The 17,636-nt window shown below is 36.8% G+C and overlaps 1 protein-coding gene across 1 annotated transcript in view; it reads left to right on the forward strand.

Annotated features, from left to right (window-relative positions):
- Window positions 1-1,183: 1,183 nt before the first annotated feature.
- Window positions 1,184-17,636, forward strand: part of LOC100478377 (A disintegrin and metallopeptidase domain 3) — an 88,669-nt gene continuing 72,216 nt past the window's right edge. The window contains 5 exon segments of the mRNA XM_034652393.1: window positions 1,184-1,306; window positions 5,417-5,488; window positions 5,723-5,889; window positions 7,069-7,150; window positions 9,153-9,289. Of these exon segments, the coding sequence (XP_034508284.1) occupies window positions 1,184-1,306; window positions 5,417-5,488; window positions 5,723-5,889; window positions 7,069-7,150; window positions 9,153-9,289 (581 nt within the window).

Genomic DNA, 17,636 nt, shown 5'->3' on the forward strand with positions numbered 1-17,636 from the left:
CATATTTTCCCCATTCATCACATTGAATATATCATGCCACTGTCTGCTGGCTTGCCAAGTTTCTGTGGCAATTCTGCTGCTAGCCTTACTGATCTTAACTTGTAAGTTAGGGATGTCTTTTTCCCTGCTGCTTTTAGGTTTTTTTCCCTAGATCTATATTTTGTAAATTTTACTGCAGTATATCTTGGTGTTGGACTGCTTTTGTTGATTTTGATGGGAGTTCTTTGTGCCTCTTGGATTTGGATCTCTGTTTCCTTCCCCAGATTAGGGAAGTTTAGCTATTATTTCCTCAAATAAACTTTCTGTCCCTTTCCCCTCTCTTCTTCTTCTCGTACTTGTATGATATGAATGTTATTATACTTTATGGAGTTGCTGAGTTCCCTAGTCCGCATTCATGATCCAGTATTTTTCTTTCCCTCTACTTTTCAGCTTCATTATTTTCCATTATTCTAGTTTCTGTATCACTTCTTCATTCTTCTGCTTTCTCCATCCGTGTGGTCATTACATCCAGTTGGTTTTGCATTTAGGTTATAGCATTTTTTATTTAAGCCTGACTTGTTTTTAAGTCTTTTATCTTTGTGGAAAGGTACTCCCTGGTGTCTTCTATGCTTTCCTCAAGCCCAGCTAATATCCTTATGATTGTTGCTTTAAATTCTGGGCAAGGCATATTACTTAAATCTGTTTTGATTAGATCCCATGACCTTTACTTGTTTTTTCTTTTGGGATGAAAGAAATCTTGGTATTTTGTCTAGGTGTCTGTCTTTTTCTCTTTGTTAGGAAAGCCTGTTATGCTTCCTGCTTCTGGGAGTAATGGTTTTGTTACGAAGAGGTCATATACTGTTCCTGGCCTGGTGGTTCAGGAAGTATCTCTAGTATATGCTGTGTGCACTCTGCTGCTCTATTTTGGCTGTCTTTTCCTCATGTCAGCCCTCTGCGCTTTCTCCTTGTCTACAGGGGGGAGTGTTTGGATCTTGTGCAGAGTATGGCCAGTTTTAACTGGGTGTGCTCTTGTGTTCCTGTTAAAAGAGGCCTGACGATATTTCCACTAGAGCTGAATCTTTACAGCACTATGATCAGAAGACTTGATGCATATTGAGTTTTTTGCTCATCTTCTGGGGTAGGGGACCTCTGCTGTCAGGCACACTTGCCCTAGTTAAGAAGCACCTGCAGAATGTAAACAGGCATGGCTTGTCGTATTCAGCTCAGGCGTCCATTGTTGATGGGGCTATGCTGCTCACTGAAGTCAGTCTCCGCTGATCGGTATGGGAAAAAAGTGGCACCGACCCTATGCCTTGTCTCCAGAGAGGTGAGTTCTCACCCACTGCTGTCCAGGAAACCCTCACAGAGGAGCAAAGTCTTCTCTTGTGTGTTGGAGTCATCCCTCAGATCCCTGCCTTCTCCCTGTCTGTGTCTGGGTTATCTGCCTGCCAGGCAGATGTGTTCTTTATCTCGGACACACTGGATGAGTTTCAAAATTCCAAACCTCAGGAACCTGTTGTGGTACAGACCCATGCTGGTCCTCTGGGAGAGAGACTTGCCAGGCCGGGGCTTGTGCCAGTTTGTCCCAAAGGGACAGTCACACCAAGGCCTAGGAGCTGGGAGTTTAGAATAACACACAGCAAAAAGCCTGAGTCCAGGTTAGCCACCCTTGGCAGTGTCTGTGCCCCATGCTTAAGGGGCAGGGGGAGCACAATGGCACCCATCAGCTCTTTTGTCTCTGACAGGCAAAGCCACCTCTCCCAGATACACTCCAAAAAGGGGGAACATCTCTCCCAGTGTATCCCTGGGGATCTTCAGATTGCAGCATCAGCTCTTGGCATCTACCCTCCTTCTCCACAGGAGCACTGCAGCACCCACTGGGCTCCACAGGACCCACAGCACAGAGCTATAAAACTCCAGTCTTTGAACTCTGCTGGTTATAAATACTTAGCATAATCAGCCTCTCTTCTTTTCCCAGTCCATGACTTTGGGGAAGAGTTTTCCTTCTGTAATCCCCTCTGGACCTCTCTCTCTCCCACTCTCTCTCTGCCTGTTTGTCCATCTTTCTCTCTCTTCCCTCTCTCCACAGTCAGGGCTCCCTTCCCTCTGCAGCACCCATGATTCTTTTCTCCCCAAAATCATGTCTCCACACCTCCGACTCTCCATGATGTGACCTCTTCTCTCCCTCCAGTCGTGCAGTTTGTTCTGTCAGTCCTCAGATCCATTTCTTGGGTGTTCAGAATGATCCAATATTTATTCAGCTGTGTTCCAGGAATGAGGCGAACATAGGGTCCTCCTACTACTCTGCCATCTTAATTGACCCCGAGAAAGTTTAGATTTCAACTTTTGTTGTTACAGGAGGAATAAAACTGAGATCACAAGTAGTGGAATTATGCTTTGCCACAGCCACTCCCATGAGCTTGCTAACATTAAATCTAGACAGCTTATTTTCCTCTCCCCACTTAGCTGGATACCTTCTTAACCATTCCAATAACAACAGAAGGCATTTTCAATGCAAATGACATCATGCAAAACAAAAGCAAACAAAACAAAGAAACCCAAAACAATGACTAAAGACTCCAAGAGTTCCTTAAAATATTCTATGATTAGTATTTCTTCTCTTATGTTTAGTTTATCTGTCTTTAATTTTAAAGTGTGGTTCTGTAAACAAATATTGATAGGCCTTTTTTTCTCTGATATTCAGTCAGATAATCTCTGTCTTTCCTTAGAACATTCAGTTGAAGTGTGTACACCAAAATAACTGGTAACAATGGATGTAGGTTAAGTGCTGCTGTCCTATTAGTGTTCTATTTATGCCTCCAGTGATTTAGTCCTCTGTTCCTCCTTTGTTACCCTTGGATTAGTGGGTTATTTCAGCATTTGTTTTTATCTGCTATGTTGTTTTTTTCTGCTATAGCCCTTTATCCCCCACCTCTTACCCTAGTGGTTTCTCTAGGGATTCCAATGAACATTCCTAACTTGTTACAGCCTAGAATTAATCTTACACCACTTCACATACAATGCAAGAGCCTTACAACAGTAAAGTTCCATAGAACACCTTTGTGATGTTAGTGTGATATATTTTTACTTCTTCATATGTTATAAACCACAAGATGAATTATTTTAAAGTATTCAATTGTTTAAAGAAATTAAGGAAAGGAAAAAAGCATTTCATTTTCCCTCCACATTTTAACATTCCGAAATTCTTCATTCCTTCTTGTAGGTGTGTGTTTCTGATATTTTTGTTTAGCCTGTTGATGAAGTCTCTTCAGCTTTTGTTCAATGAGATTATCTTTATTTTATATTCATTTTTTAAAAGATTTTGTTCATTTGAGAGAGAGAATGCACAACCAGCGGGAGAGGCAGAGGGAGAGGGAGAAACAGATTCCCCACTGATCAGGGAAGCCCAATGAGGAGCTTGATCCCAGGATCCTGAGATCATGACCTGAGCTGAAGGCAGAGTGCTTAACTGACTGAGCCATCTAGGCATCCCTTATCTTCATTTTTTAAATGTCTTATTTGGAAATATTTTCTTTCATGAAAGTTGTAAGAATAAGAATAAGGAAAGAACACCTATATTCTCTTTTCTTAGATTTACTGTTTTACATTAATCCCATTATCACGTGTGTTCTCTATTTGAAAGCAAGTTGTAAATTGTATCATGGAGCTTTTATAGAGTTTTCCATGTAAGTAAAATAACATCATTAAAATACTTTTTATCAAGTATTACTGTAAGTATTTTTATCGAATAACACTAAGTATTACTATATCTGAATTTCATTGTGGTTGGACAATGTGATCTAAGTGACACTTATGTTTTAGAGTCAAATAATTGTTTTATGGCCTAATATGTCAACTTATATAAAACCTCCATATATATTTGAAAAAAATTCTCTCATTGTTTTATATAAGCTTTTATATATACATACCATATCTAAAGTTTTCTTTAATTTGAATACTCTTGAATTTATTGTTAACCTGTCTGCTTGATCTATTAAAGATTAAGAGAACTATGTAAAAGCCCCTCACTATGACAGTCGATTTCTACTTACAATTTTGTTAAATTTTGTTTTATACATTTTGTTGCTCTGTTATTAGTTACAGTCAAGTTTAGAATACTTCCAACTTTCTTGATAATTGAATATTTTATTAATGCACTGTGCTAATTATTATGTGCACTTTTTGATTTTAAGCCTTTTCATATTAATGTAATGATCATATAACATATGCTTTTTTCTATTATTTTCCTGGTATATATTTTCATGTTTTGACTCAATATCTCTATGTACTCATAATTTAGAAGTTTTTAATTTAATTTGTGTATAGTGGATTTTTAAAAAAGTTTCTGCCCTTTACCTAGTATTTGTTCTGTTGATAATTTGTGATTATTGAGATATATGGGTTTATTTCCACAGTCGTATATTTATATTCTTTTGTCTTGCTTTTCATGTGTTCAGTTTTGCAACGGATCACCTTCATTCATATCACCCATGCTGCATTGTGTAAATATACAATATAGTTTATTGGGAAGTGTTACATACAGAGAAATAACAAAGTATAATAGTCTGTAAAGACCTAGGAGAATAGCATCTTTTGTCCAAACCAGAAAACCTTATCCATTACATTTTATTTTCTGTTAGTAGTTTTGGCAGGCTTGCTGAAGATTATCGAAGATAAAATTTGCCACTTTTGATGTTTTTTGCCAACACTTAGAAATGTGTACATACACATAGTTAGAATTTTTTTTNTTTTATTTATTTATTTGACAGAGATAGAGACAGCCAGCGAGAGAGGGAACACAAGCAGGGGGAGTGGGAGAGGAAGAAGCAGGCTCATAGCAGAGGAGCCTGATGTGGGGCTCGATCCCATAACGCCGGGATCACGCCCTGAGCCGAAAGCAGGCGCCTAACCGCTATGCCACCCAGGCACCCCCATAGTTAGAAATTATTAGAGAAAATATTATGATTTCTGTTCCTTTGAATGAAGACATATTCTTGAAATTACTTGCTGTAATGGTCCTCAGAGCTCTGTGTTTAGAAAGTACACTGTTTATCCAGGATATATAGTCATCTCTTGGTGGGATGAAGACAAATGATGGCAGCATACTATAGGAGAAAAAAAAAAAGGCATAGTAGTTTAGTTTGTTGGGCCTTGAGTTCTGGTTTTTGTACTCAGTAGTTCTGAAATCTTGTAAACTTAAGTTTTGACTCTTAATTTCTGTATGTGTGAAGAGGAAGTTAATCACAACCTTCTTATTTTGAGATTATTGATTAATATATAAATTCTCTAGATTTATATCTGAAACTTGCTAAGTACTAGGTAAATCTTAACTTTTTTCTCCTTTCAGTTGAGCACTCCATTAACATTTTATATCAATTTAAAGTATGATAGTTCAATAATTTTCACTAGCGATTAAGAAACAAAATTTGTCTTTCAGTTTGATTATATGGGCTCAGAAGTGGCAGTTGCAGCTGAGAAAGTTGTCCATATCTTTGGTCTAATCAACACGGTAAGTATTTATGTTTCATTTAAAGAAACTTTCCTATTAATGCAGTAATATTGCTTGTATAAATAGCATATCCAGTTTTTAAAAAATGTAATCCTACCCACTGGTTTCATCCATCAATGAATGAATTTCATCTCCAAAAGAGAGTAAATTGAATATATTAGCATTATGTATAGAGATGTAATGTTATATTTATGATTACCTAAAAACTATATATTATGTATCTTCTACTTGCAGATGTTTTCCCAGCTCAACATGACAATTATACTAACTTCTTTGGAGCTCTGGTCAGATCAAAATAAGATTTCACTTAGCGGGGATGCGAATGATGTACTACAAAGATTTGTGTCATGGAAAGAACAATTTTTGTTTCAAAGGTCCCATGATATGGCATACTTATTAGCGTAAGTACTGTATTTGTATTGACATAGGGTTTGTCCAATTATTTCATTTGTTAGCTATCAAGATTATATACAAATTGTGTTGGGTAAAGACAAGACACTTCAAAAAAAGATTACATGCATTCTGTGTTGACAAAATGCAAAATATAAAATTCTGAAAACAATGTAAGACACTAAGTCGCAGTAGGTCATTATTCTCCACAAGCCTTTTTATCTATGGAAATGTAAGAAACTTGAAAATTTGGAAAGCCTTGAGATAAACAGGGTAACCCAATGGTTTTAAGGATTTTCTCAGAGGTAAATAATTGAAACTATCATTTGAACTTTAAATACAATATACATTAGTTAACAGAATGCAATAATTGCATTTAATGCAGGTTAAAATACAATATATCAAATTAGTAATGTGGTTACGGTCGGTATAGCTATACTGACACGAGGTGTAGCTATTTAACTACTTGCACTATTTTTTTTCAAGAGTCTTTATATAGGTTTCTGTTGATAGTTTGATTGTTGAGTTGGAAATAATAAAAATTCTGAAGATCTGAAGAATATGCAATAGTTTTATAAATCTGTTGGCGTTTCCTGTGGAATTTAGGGTCAGGTCTGGGGACTCAGGAGCTGCAATAACTAAGGACTGAAATGTATGAGGACGCTTGTTGCATTCTATCTCTTCTTTTCTTGAGGAGTCTACTGAGTATTCTGTCTCTTTGTCTCCCTGTCCTCCAGTCCAACATTTTTTACATGCATTAGGGGTTCACTATGAGCAAATCATGGCAGTAAGCTATCCTGACTTGTACATCTTCAAATTATATCTATCCAGTGGTGACAACAGTGGTGATTGTTTTGGAGTGATTAGGCACTGCCGGATTTTGGGCTGTGTATCATATAATGTTAATGTAGACTTTAGAATTTAACTTTTCAGGAACTGTGGGAGATTACCAAATATGAACTGATTGAAAGCATGAGATGTGATATGTAATATTTGTATTCTAAAAATATAGCTTTGTCGAGAAATCCAATTCTTACAATGTCATCAAGTTAGTAATAATTTAAAATGCATTTATTCAAAAGAAATATTTTATTTTTAGTTTAATTATTAATTAATTATTATTTAATTATTTAATTAATTATTAATTAATTAATTATTTAACTAAATAATAAAAATATTTTATTATTTAGTTACAGGGACCATCTTAATTATGTGGGAGCAACATATCATGGAATGGCATGCAATCCAAAGTTTGCTGCAGGAATTGCTCTGGTATGCATTTTGTTCCCATCTATTCAGTAATTATATCATGTTTTGAAACAGCCACTTCAAAGAACAAAATATGTATAGTATATTTGCCATGACGTTTCGACAAATTTTTCTAAGAGTATGCTTTTTTTTTTAAGACTTTGAAACTCAAATGTTATAATTTTTAAAGTGTTTTGCAATTGTGGTAAAATGCAAATAACATACAATTTACCATTTTTACCAGTTTTAAGTGTACAATTCAATAGTGCCAAGTATGTTCACATTGTTGTGAAACAGATCTCCAGAACTTTTCATCCTGCATAAATGAATGTTTGTACTTTTTGACCAACTTGCCCCACATTCCAGACAATCTAGCCCCTGGAATCCACCATTTTACTCTCTGTTTCTGTGAGTATGATATTTTTAAATTCCACATATAAGAGCAATCATATAATAGCTGTCTTTTTCTGTCTGTCTTGTTTCACTTAGCATGATTTCATCCAGATTATCCAGGTTCATCCATGTTGTTGCAAATGGCAGGATTTCATTCTTTTTTATGACTGAATAATATTCATCTATATGTGAGTTTATTTTATATGTGAATATTCATATGTGTGTATATATGTGTGTGTATACATATATATACATATATATATGACATTTTTAATCCATTTATTGGTCAGTGGACACAGGTCATCTCTGTATCTTGACTTTTGTGAGTAATGTTGCAATGAACATGGGAGTGTGAATAGCTCTTCAAGATACTGATTTTAATTATTTTGGATATAGACCAGAAGTAGGTATCTGCTGGATCATGTGGTAGTTCTATTTTTAATATTATGAGGAACCGTCATACTTATTCTCAGGGTGTTTGGACCATTTTATAATCCCACCAGGTGTTTACATTTTATATTCATCACATCTTTTCTGTTCTTGTTGTTGTTTTTTAATAGCAGCCATCCTTAGTGGTATGAGGTGATAGTCATTGTGGTTTTGATTTGCACTTCTATGATTACTAGTGATAGTGAACATCTTTTCATATGCTTTTTGTTTTTGTATATTATCTCTGGAAATATATCTATTCAAGTTCATAGTTTTTTTTTCTTTTTTCCCATATAATCCAGCAGTTGTCCTCTGTGGCATTTTCCAAATGAGTTGAATACTTATATCCACACAAAAACCTACAGATGAGTTTATAGCAGTTTTATTTGTAATTGCTAAAAATTGGGAGCAACCAAGATGTTCTTTAACAGAGGAATGGTTAAGCAAACTAGAGTAAATTGATATAAAGGAATACTATCCAATGATTTTTTTTTAAGTGAAGCATCAAACCATGAAAAGACATGGAAAAAACTTGAGTGCATAGAGGTTAGTGAGAAAAGCCAATCTGAAAAGACTACATACTGTATAAGTCCAACTATATGTCCTTCTGAAAAAAGAAAACTATGGAGATAGTAAAAAGATTATAGGTTGCCAGGGGTTAGTGTCTTGCTGCCAGCATTACTTCCCAAGTTTTTTGTTTGTTGTTTGTTTGGTTGGTTTTTGAAGAAAAAAAATGCTACTTAAAAAGTGTTATAGTGTTCTGCCTTTAAAAAAATTAATTTGACTCTCTCACAAAACTATTTCTGAAGTCAAAACTGATTGCAAAATCAATGCTTAAGAATCTGTATTTTTTTCTAAGTGTTCATTAAAAAATAATATAGTTACTGAAACAGTGCATATTCTCAAAAAACTTTTAAAGTTTATTGGAATTTAATACATAATAAAAGCATATGACAGCATTAAGCTTATTTTGTTAAGTCAGTGCCATTTGGATTAGAAATACAATAACTCAAAGAGATAATCAAAATTTACCTATTTTTTTTCTTATTTTCCATATCCCTAAGAAAATAATGAGCTTTGACAGAGTAGTTTCTTAAATTTGTATTTTCATTTAGGTATTATGGCCAAAAAGAAAAGATCAAGGAGGTGAAGAAAAAACTTAGGCAATAATTCTGTTTTGCTTTGTTTTGTTTTTTGCATTTAGTACCCACAGATGATGACTTTAGATGCATTTTCAGTTGTTATGGTGCAGTTGATTGGAATTAATCTGGGATTAACATATGATAATATCTACAATTGTTACTGTCCAGGAATTACATGCATAATGAATTCTGAAGCAATGTAAGATTTTATTTTTTATCAAATCTATGTCTTCCTCTGGGAAACGTTTGTGACGGTCACTGTTATATAATATATTGCAATGCAATTTGAGTAAGAATATTTTTATTAAATACATAATGTACTTGTTTAAACTTATTTATTTATTTTAATTTTTTATTTAAATTCAATTTAGTGAACATATATTGTATTATTAGTTTCAAGGGTAGAATTTAGTGATTCATCAGCTGCATATAATACCCAGTGCTCATTATATCAAGTGCCCTCCTTAGCTCCCATCACCTAGTCACCTCATCCTCTAACCCACCTCCCCCTCAGCAACCCTCAGTTTGTTTCCTAGAGTTAAGAGTCTCTTGCGGTTTGCCTCCCTCTCTGTTTTTATCTTATTTAAAGAAGAGTATTTGATATTGTAGAAAATGTGCTTAGTATTTCTACATTCAATGCTACAGAGGAAGTGAATATTGCTGATGACTATCTGAGGGTTTACTAGAGTCTTGAGATGAAATTCATTCAAAGAATATGTAATAGATGTCTACTGTGTTGCAGGATTGTGTTAGTCTTATATATGGCTAACAAGATAGATATGTCATAAATATCTTAACCTACCAGGGTCTGAAAATTTAAAAGTAGACCTAATAATAAACAAAGTATGAACAGCTTATGATAGGTGTCAGGAAGGCAATACATAGGGAATACATGGGGAGAAGAAAGTTTCTGATAAAGAAAAGTTTTCTGAGGAAATAGTTATGAGGGATATGAATATGGTCAGGTAAAGAGCTTGTTGAAAAGTTCAGGGCAACAAATGAAGTGATACTTGAATAGAGTGAAGCTTGAAAATCTCAACAGACAAGAATAAGGATATTGAGAGAAGGATAAAAAAGAAAAAAAAAAAGAAAAGTAATAGCTAGGACTATAAGGAAGAATGTTTTGGACATAGGGAAAAGAAAGTAAAATACATTGAGGCTAAAGCATAAGGGGAAGAAGGCCAGGTGGTTCAGGAATGTGTATGAATGAGTCTGATTGTGCAATCATGACAAGAGTTGGGGTTTTGTGATAAATGTTAACCAACTAAATTTTAAGTTGATTTATGCAGTATGGGTAGTAAAGATTATCTTAAAATGAATGTAAAATCTATCAGAGGGAACAATAATATAGTAATATTTTGGAAATGATTCTCATAATCTATAGCAGTTTATTAAGATTGAGAGAGAAAAGGAGATGTGAAGAATTATTTGTAGGAGTTTTGATATCATAATTACTAACAGATATTGAAAAAGGGCAAATATTTTAGGAAAGCAGAAAAATGAGAAGTCTTGAGGGCAGTTTATGTTAATTTGGGGATTCTGAATGATCCATTAGAATTAAATGCACAGTTATAAAGGTCCTGATCTGAGGACAAGGAATTTAAAATGTGTAAACCATCTCTTTATTGGTAGAAGTTAAAAACATGAACAGTTCATTTAGAAAGAAGTTGAAAGAGTGAAAAGGGTACTTCTCATATTTACAGGCTGAGTAATTGAGGAGAAACTAGTGACATGCAGTGAGAAGAAAGAGGAAGGAAGAAAATATTAGAAACAAGGACCAAAATAGGATGGAGTCTTACCTAGGGAAGAATATGTTTTAAGAATAAGGGGAAGGATGGAAATCAGATGGTGAAAGTATCAGCATGGTATTTCAGCCTCCCCCAGTTCTCTCACAAAATACAGAGTGAAACTAGGAAAACAAAAAAGCAAAAGCATATTCCACAAGTTTCCCAAACTGAAATGCACCAAAAATGCCAGCAGGTGGGACCAATCCACTAGCAAAGAACTAAGTAGCATGAAGTAAGTAGCTGTGTAGCAGGAAATAAAATAGGGGGACAATAAGAACTCTAAAAATCTTACTGACCTGGGAACTTAGAACTATCATTGGCTAAGCCATAGCATAAGAAGTTGCCCCTACTGAGACTGAAATATTAGTAAGCTCATGCCATTGTAGGAGCCAGAACTGGTTCGGATATAACAAATTTTAGGTAAGAGCAAAGGGGCTGTGAACATTTCTTAAGATGCTAGCGTGGCCTTGATGTCTGCTCTTAAAAAAAAAATCTAGTAACAACAGCACATGTATCACCCAGATCATGTTTTAGAAATACTAATCCTCACAAAAAGAACTGCTAGTTTGAAGGAATGACTGACTCCAGGTCTAAAGCAAAGAAAATAAAAATGAGCTTGGACCATGTTGCATGAGAAAATTAGGAGGTGTTCAAGGAATTATGGAGATTTATCAAAGGGACACAAATGCAGTTCCCAATAGTCAAATCTGTGGGAATCTGAATGTTATGAATGTTAGTGACAGTAAAGGATTATAACCCATTTATGAAAACATGATTTCATATTCATATAAATACATGAATGAATGAATTGAAAACATAATGAAGGAATGGGATTTTAACATAAAACCAAAGTATTTCTCTCCAGATAATTTTTAACTAATAAGAAGAAAAAAATAATTTTAGAGTGAAAATACCTTAATCAGGGGCGCCTAGGTGGCTCAGTCATTAAACGTCTGCCTTCGGCTCAGGGCATGATCCCGGCGAAATGGGATCGAGCCCCACATCAGGCTCCTCCACTAGGAGCCTGCTTCTTCCTCTCCCACTCCCTCTGCCTGTGTTCCCCGTCTCGCTGGCTGTCTCTCTCTCTGTCAAATAAATTTTAAAAAAATCTTTTAAAAAAATACATTAATCAACGAATCAAAATGACTATCATCAGTAATATAACAAATTGAAACCCTGTGCCATTTGTTAGGATGCAATGAAACAGACCCAGTAACACTCCTATGATACTGTTGCCAAGATGCATACATAACCTCAGTTTAAGGCAACATTTTACAATCCTAAACGGAGAGACAGTCTACCAAATAATCAGTCTGTAATCACAAAACTTTCCATGATCGTGTAATCCAACAGCAGCAGCAACAACAACAAAATGTAGGTAACTAAACTTAGGAGATATGAGAATTAAATGCAATTTTTGAGGAGCTAAAATGGCAGTATACTAGGAGGACCATAGGCTTGTCTAGTCCCTGGAACACAACTAGGTACTATCAAATCATTCTGAACACCCAAGAAATCAACCTGACAACTGACAGAACAAATTGCCCAACTACAGGGAGAGAAGAGGCCACATGGAGGATGGTAGGAGGTATGGAGACGTGGATTGGGGGAGAACAGGATTCCAGGGTGTGGAGAGGGGAGGGAGCCATGGTAGCAGGTAAAGGAGCAGGTGGGGAACCTACAGGGAAACAAAGAGAGAACACTTCCCCAAAACTATTGGCTGAGAAAACCAGAGGGGCTAATTTTTGTGAGGTTTTGCAATCAGCAGGGTTCAAAGACTGGAATTTTAGAGGATGGCCAGCAAAGCTGGGATAGATCCCTGAGGGTGCTGCCCTACTCCTGGGGAAAAGGTAGGCAAGCACCATGGAGACAGACAGCAAGTGATTGGAAGGATCACCCAAAGGTGCACAAGGGAGAGACTGTTCACTCTTCTTGGAGCTCATCTGTGAGAGGTGGTGGTCACAGAGATGACCCTCTGGGGGCAAAAAAGCGGGCAGGAACCATTTCCGATCTCAACCCCGACACCCCTAAGCCCTCTTCCCCCCACCCATGCATAGGCACAGAGACACCTGCTGGGGGAGGCTAACCCAGATGGATACTGGCTGTTTAGCCTGCTTGCTCCAAAGCCCATGTCCCTGCACTCTGGTGTGGCTGCCCTTCTCAGTCAAACCTACATCCATCTTAGCAGGGTCAGACCCTCGCCCAAAAGACCAGTGCAGGCCCCAACCATAGCACATCCTTAAAGTTTGGAGTTTTAAAAGTCAGTAGGCTTCACTGGGATAGAGCCCAAAGTGCACCCTTCTGCTTCAGGCAGGCAAGCAACAGAGGCAGTGTGAAAAGAGCAGTCTGAAAAACACCCAGCGCTTGAGAGGGGAGATCATTTGCTCTTCTGGGAGTGCTTCCCTGAGAGCAAGCATGGAGACCCTCTCTGGGGACAAAGGAGCTGGCTGGTGCCATTTCCCTCCCCAGCCCCACAGTGTAAACCAGCTTCAGGAAACTGTACAGCACTGATACTGGCTGCCTAACCTGTTCACACCAAGTCCCACTCACCTGCACTCTGCTTGTACTGCTTTTCTTAGGCAAGTGTGCCTAAGTCCCAGCCCAGTGGGCCCCTTCCCCAGAAAACCAGCTGCAAACCCTGCATGCACCGTGTCTCCCGAACAGAATTCTGAAAGGCTTTGGTCCTAGTGGAAGTAGCATCAGGTCATATTTAACAAGCAGACCAGAGCACACCTAGTTAAAATTTGCTGCACTCTGGACAAGGGCCAAACACTGCCCATTCCCACCAAGGACAGCCTCTGCAGATAACTTCCTGGAAGGATAGAGCAGACAAAACACAGCAGCAGAGTATATGCAGCACACACCAGAGACATTCTTTGAAGTGCCAGGCCCTGGACACTATATGACCTCTTCTTCATAAGGCCATTACTATCAGAAGCAGGAAACATAACAGGCTTCTGTAATGCACAGAAGAAAAGAGACTTAGACAAAATGCCAAGACAGAAGAGGAATTCATCTCATTAGAAAGAATAAGAAAAGGTCACAGGCAGATATCTAAGTGAAACAGATATAAGTAATATCCCTAATGGAGAATTTAAAGAACAATCATAAGGATACTTGCTGGCCTTGAGAAAAGAATGGAAGATTTCAGGGAGGCACTCACCACAGAGATAAAAGCACTTAAAAACAATCAGAAATGAAAAATGCAATAAGCAAGATTCAAAACAAACTGGATGTAAGGACCACAGACATGGAAGAAGCAGAGGAATGAATAAGTGATACCAAAGTGAGAATAATGGGGAAAAAATGAAGCTGAACAAGAGAGAAAGAATAATTATGGATCATGAGATAGACGTAAGGAAATCAGGGACTCCACCAAATGTAATAACAATCATATCAGAGTCGTCCCAGAAAACGAGTAGTCAGAAAAGGGGCAGAGGATTTATTTGAGGAAATAATAGCTGAGAACTTCTGTAATCTGGATAAGCAAATTTCTCTAATCTGGAATCCAAATCCAGGAGGCACAGAGAACTCCCATTAAAATCAACAAAAACAGGCTAATATTAAGGCATACTGTAGTTAAATTTGCAAAATATAGTGATTAAAAAAAATCCTAAAGCAGCAAGACAAAAGAATTCTCTATCTTACAAGGGAAGACCCACAGGACTAGCTGCAGATCTCTCCACAGAGATGTGGCAAGCTGGAAGGAAAAGGGATGATATCTTCAACACACTGAATGGGAAAAATCTGTAGCCACAAATTCTCTATTCAGCAAGGCTGTCATTCAGAATAGAAGGAGAGATAGAGTTTCCCAGAGAAACAAAAATTAAGGAGTACTTGACCACTAATATAGCCCTGCAGGAAATATTAAAGGGGACTCTTTGAGTAGGATGGAAAGACCGAAAGTGACAAAGACTAGAAAGGAAGAGAGAAAACCTCCAGAAGCATAGACAAAACTAAATACATATCTATCAATAATACTTTGAATGTAAATGGATTAAATAGTGCAATCACAAGGCAGGATGTTAGAATGGATAAAAAACAAGACCCATCAATAAGCCCTCTACAAGAGACTCATTTTTAACCTACAGACAACTGCAGATTGTAGGGGATGGCAAACCATTTATCATGCCATGGACATCAAAAGAAAGGCAGAGTAGAAATACTGGTATCAGGAAAAATAGGTTTTATTTTTATTTTTTATTTTTTTAAAAGATTTTATTTATNGATTTTATTTATTTATTTGACAGAGATAGAGACAGCCAGCGAGAGAGGGAACACAAGCAGGGGGAGTGGGAGAGGAAGAAGCAGGCTCATAGCAGAAGAGCCTGATGTGGGGCTCGATCCCAGAACGCTGGGATCACACCCTGAGCCGAAGGCAGATGCTTAACCACTGTGCCACCCAGGCGACCCCCCCAGGCAAAATAGATTTTAAACTGAACCTATAACAAGAGATGAAGAAGCGCATCCTAAGCAAAGGGACTCTCCAACAAGAATATCTAACAAAGATAGATATATATTCCACCAACATGGGAGCACCCAAATAAGTAGAACAATTAATACCAAACATAAAGGAACTCATTAATAATAATACAATAATAATAGGGGAATTTAACACCCCACTTACACCAATGAATAGACATCTAAACAGAACATCAACAAGGAAACAATGACTTTGAATGACACACTGGACCAGATGGACTTCACAGATATATTCAGAACATTTCATCCTAAAGCAGCAGAATACATTCTTTTTAAGTGCACATGAGACAGTCTCCAGAATAGATCACATACTGGATCACAAATCAGCCCTCAGCAAGTACAAAATGATTGAGATCATACCATGCATATTTTCTGACCACAACTCTATGAAACTTGACGTATACCACAAGAAAAAATTGGGAAAGACCACAAATATGTGGAGGTTAAACAACGTGCTACTGAAGGATGAATGGGTTAACGAGGAAATTAAGGAAAATAAGAAAATACATGGGAACAAATGAAAATGAAAACACGATGGTCCAGAACCTTTGGGATGCATCAAAAGTGGTCATAAGAGGGAAATATAGAGCAATATGGGCCTACCTCAAGAAGCAAGAAAAATCTCAAGTAAGCAACTTAATCTTGGGCATATAAGAGCTAGAAAAAGAAGAACTAATGAAGCTTAAGGCCAATGGAAGAAGGGAAAATAGTAAAAATTAGAGCAGAAAAAAAATGATACAGAAACAAAAAAATAGATAAGTGAAACCAGGAGCCAGGTCCTTGAAAAAATTAATAAAATTGATAAACCCCTAGCAAGACTTATCAAGAAAAAAAGAAAAAGGACCCACATTAAAAAAAATCACAAATGAGAGAGAAGAAATAAGAACCGATTCCACAAACACACAAACAATTATAAGAGAATATTATGAAAAAGTATATGCCAACAAATTGGACAACCTGGAAGAAATGGATAAATTCCTAGAAACATACAACCTACCAAAACTGAAACATGAAGAAATAGAAAACTGAAACAACTAAAAGGAAGCAAAGAAATTGAACCAGGAATCAAAAATCTCCCACCAAAACTCCAGGGCCAGATGACTTCAAAGGCAAATTCTACCAAACATTTAAAGAAGAGTTATAACCAATTCTTCTCAAACTATTCCAAAAAGTATAAATGAAAGGAAAACATTCACATTCATTATAAGAGGCCAGTACCAGCCTTTCCAGAACCATACACGGCTCCAGTAAAAAAGAGTACTACACACCAATATCCCTGATGAACGTGGATGCCAAAATTCTCAACAAGATACTACCTAATCAGATTCAACAGTATGGTAAAAGGATTATTCACCATCACCAGGTGGGATTTATTCCTGGGTTTCAGGGGTGGTTTGACATTCACAAATCAATCAATGTGATACACCACCCTAATAAAAGAAAGGAGAGGAACAATATGATCCTCTCAATAGTTGCAGAAAAAGCATTTGACAAAGTACAATATCCATTCTTGATAGAGGGAACGTACCTCAACATCATAATGGCCATATACAAAAAACCCACCACTAATATCATCCTCAGTGGGGAAAAACTGAGAGCTTTTCTTTTATAGTCAAGAACAAAACAGAGATGTCCACTCTCAACATTGTTATTTAGCATAGTACTGGAAGTCCTAGCCTCAGCAATCAGACAACAAAAACAAATAAAAGGCATCCAAATAAATCAAGGAAAAAGTCTAACTTTCACTCCTTGCAAATAGCATGACACTCTATATAGAAAACCCAAGACTTCACCAAAAAATTGCCAGAACTGATACACATATTCAATTAAGTGGCAGGATAAAAAATCAATATATGGAACTCTGTTGCATTTCTAAACACCAATAATGAAGCAGCAGAAAGAGAAATCAAGGAATCAATACCATTTAAAATTGCCCCAGAAACCATAAGATACCTAGGAATAAGCCTAACCAAACAGGGAAAATATCTGTACTCTGCAAACTATAAAACACCAATGAATGAAATTGAAGATGACACAAAGAAGTGGAAGAACAGTCCATGCTCATGGACTGGAATAACAAATATAAATGTCTATACTATCCAAAGCAATCTACACATTTAATGCAATCCCTGTGAAAACGCTAACAGCCTTTTTCACCAAAACGTGAACAAAGAGTCCTGAAATTCCTATGGAACCACAGAAGACCCTGAATTGCCAAAGCAATCTTGAAAAAGAAAAGCAAACCTGGAGGTATCTCAATTCTGGACTTCAAAACTA

Source organism: Ailuropoda melanoleuca, unplaced genomic scaffold, assembly GCF_002007445.2.
Source record: "Ailuropoda melanoleuca isolate Jingjing unplaced genomic scaffold, ASM200744v2 unplaced-scaffold5931, whole genome shotgun sequence".
NCBI lineage: Eukaryota > Metazoa > Chordata > Mammalia > Carnivora > Ursidae > Ailuropoda > Ailuropoda melanoleuca.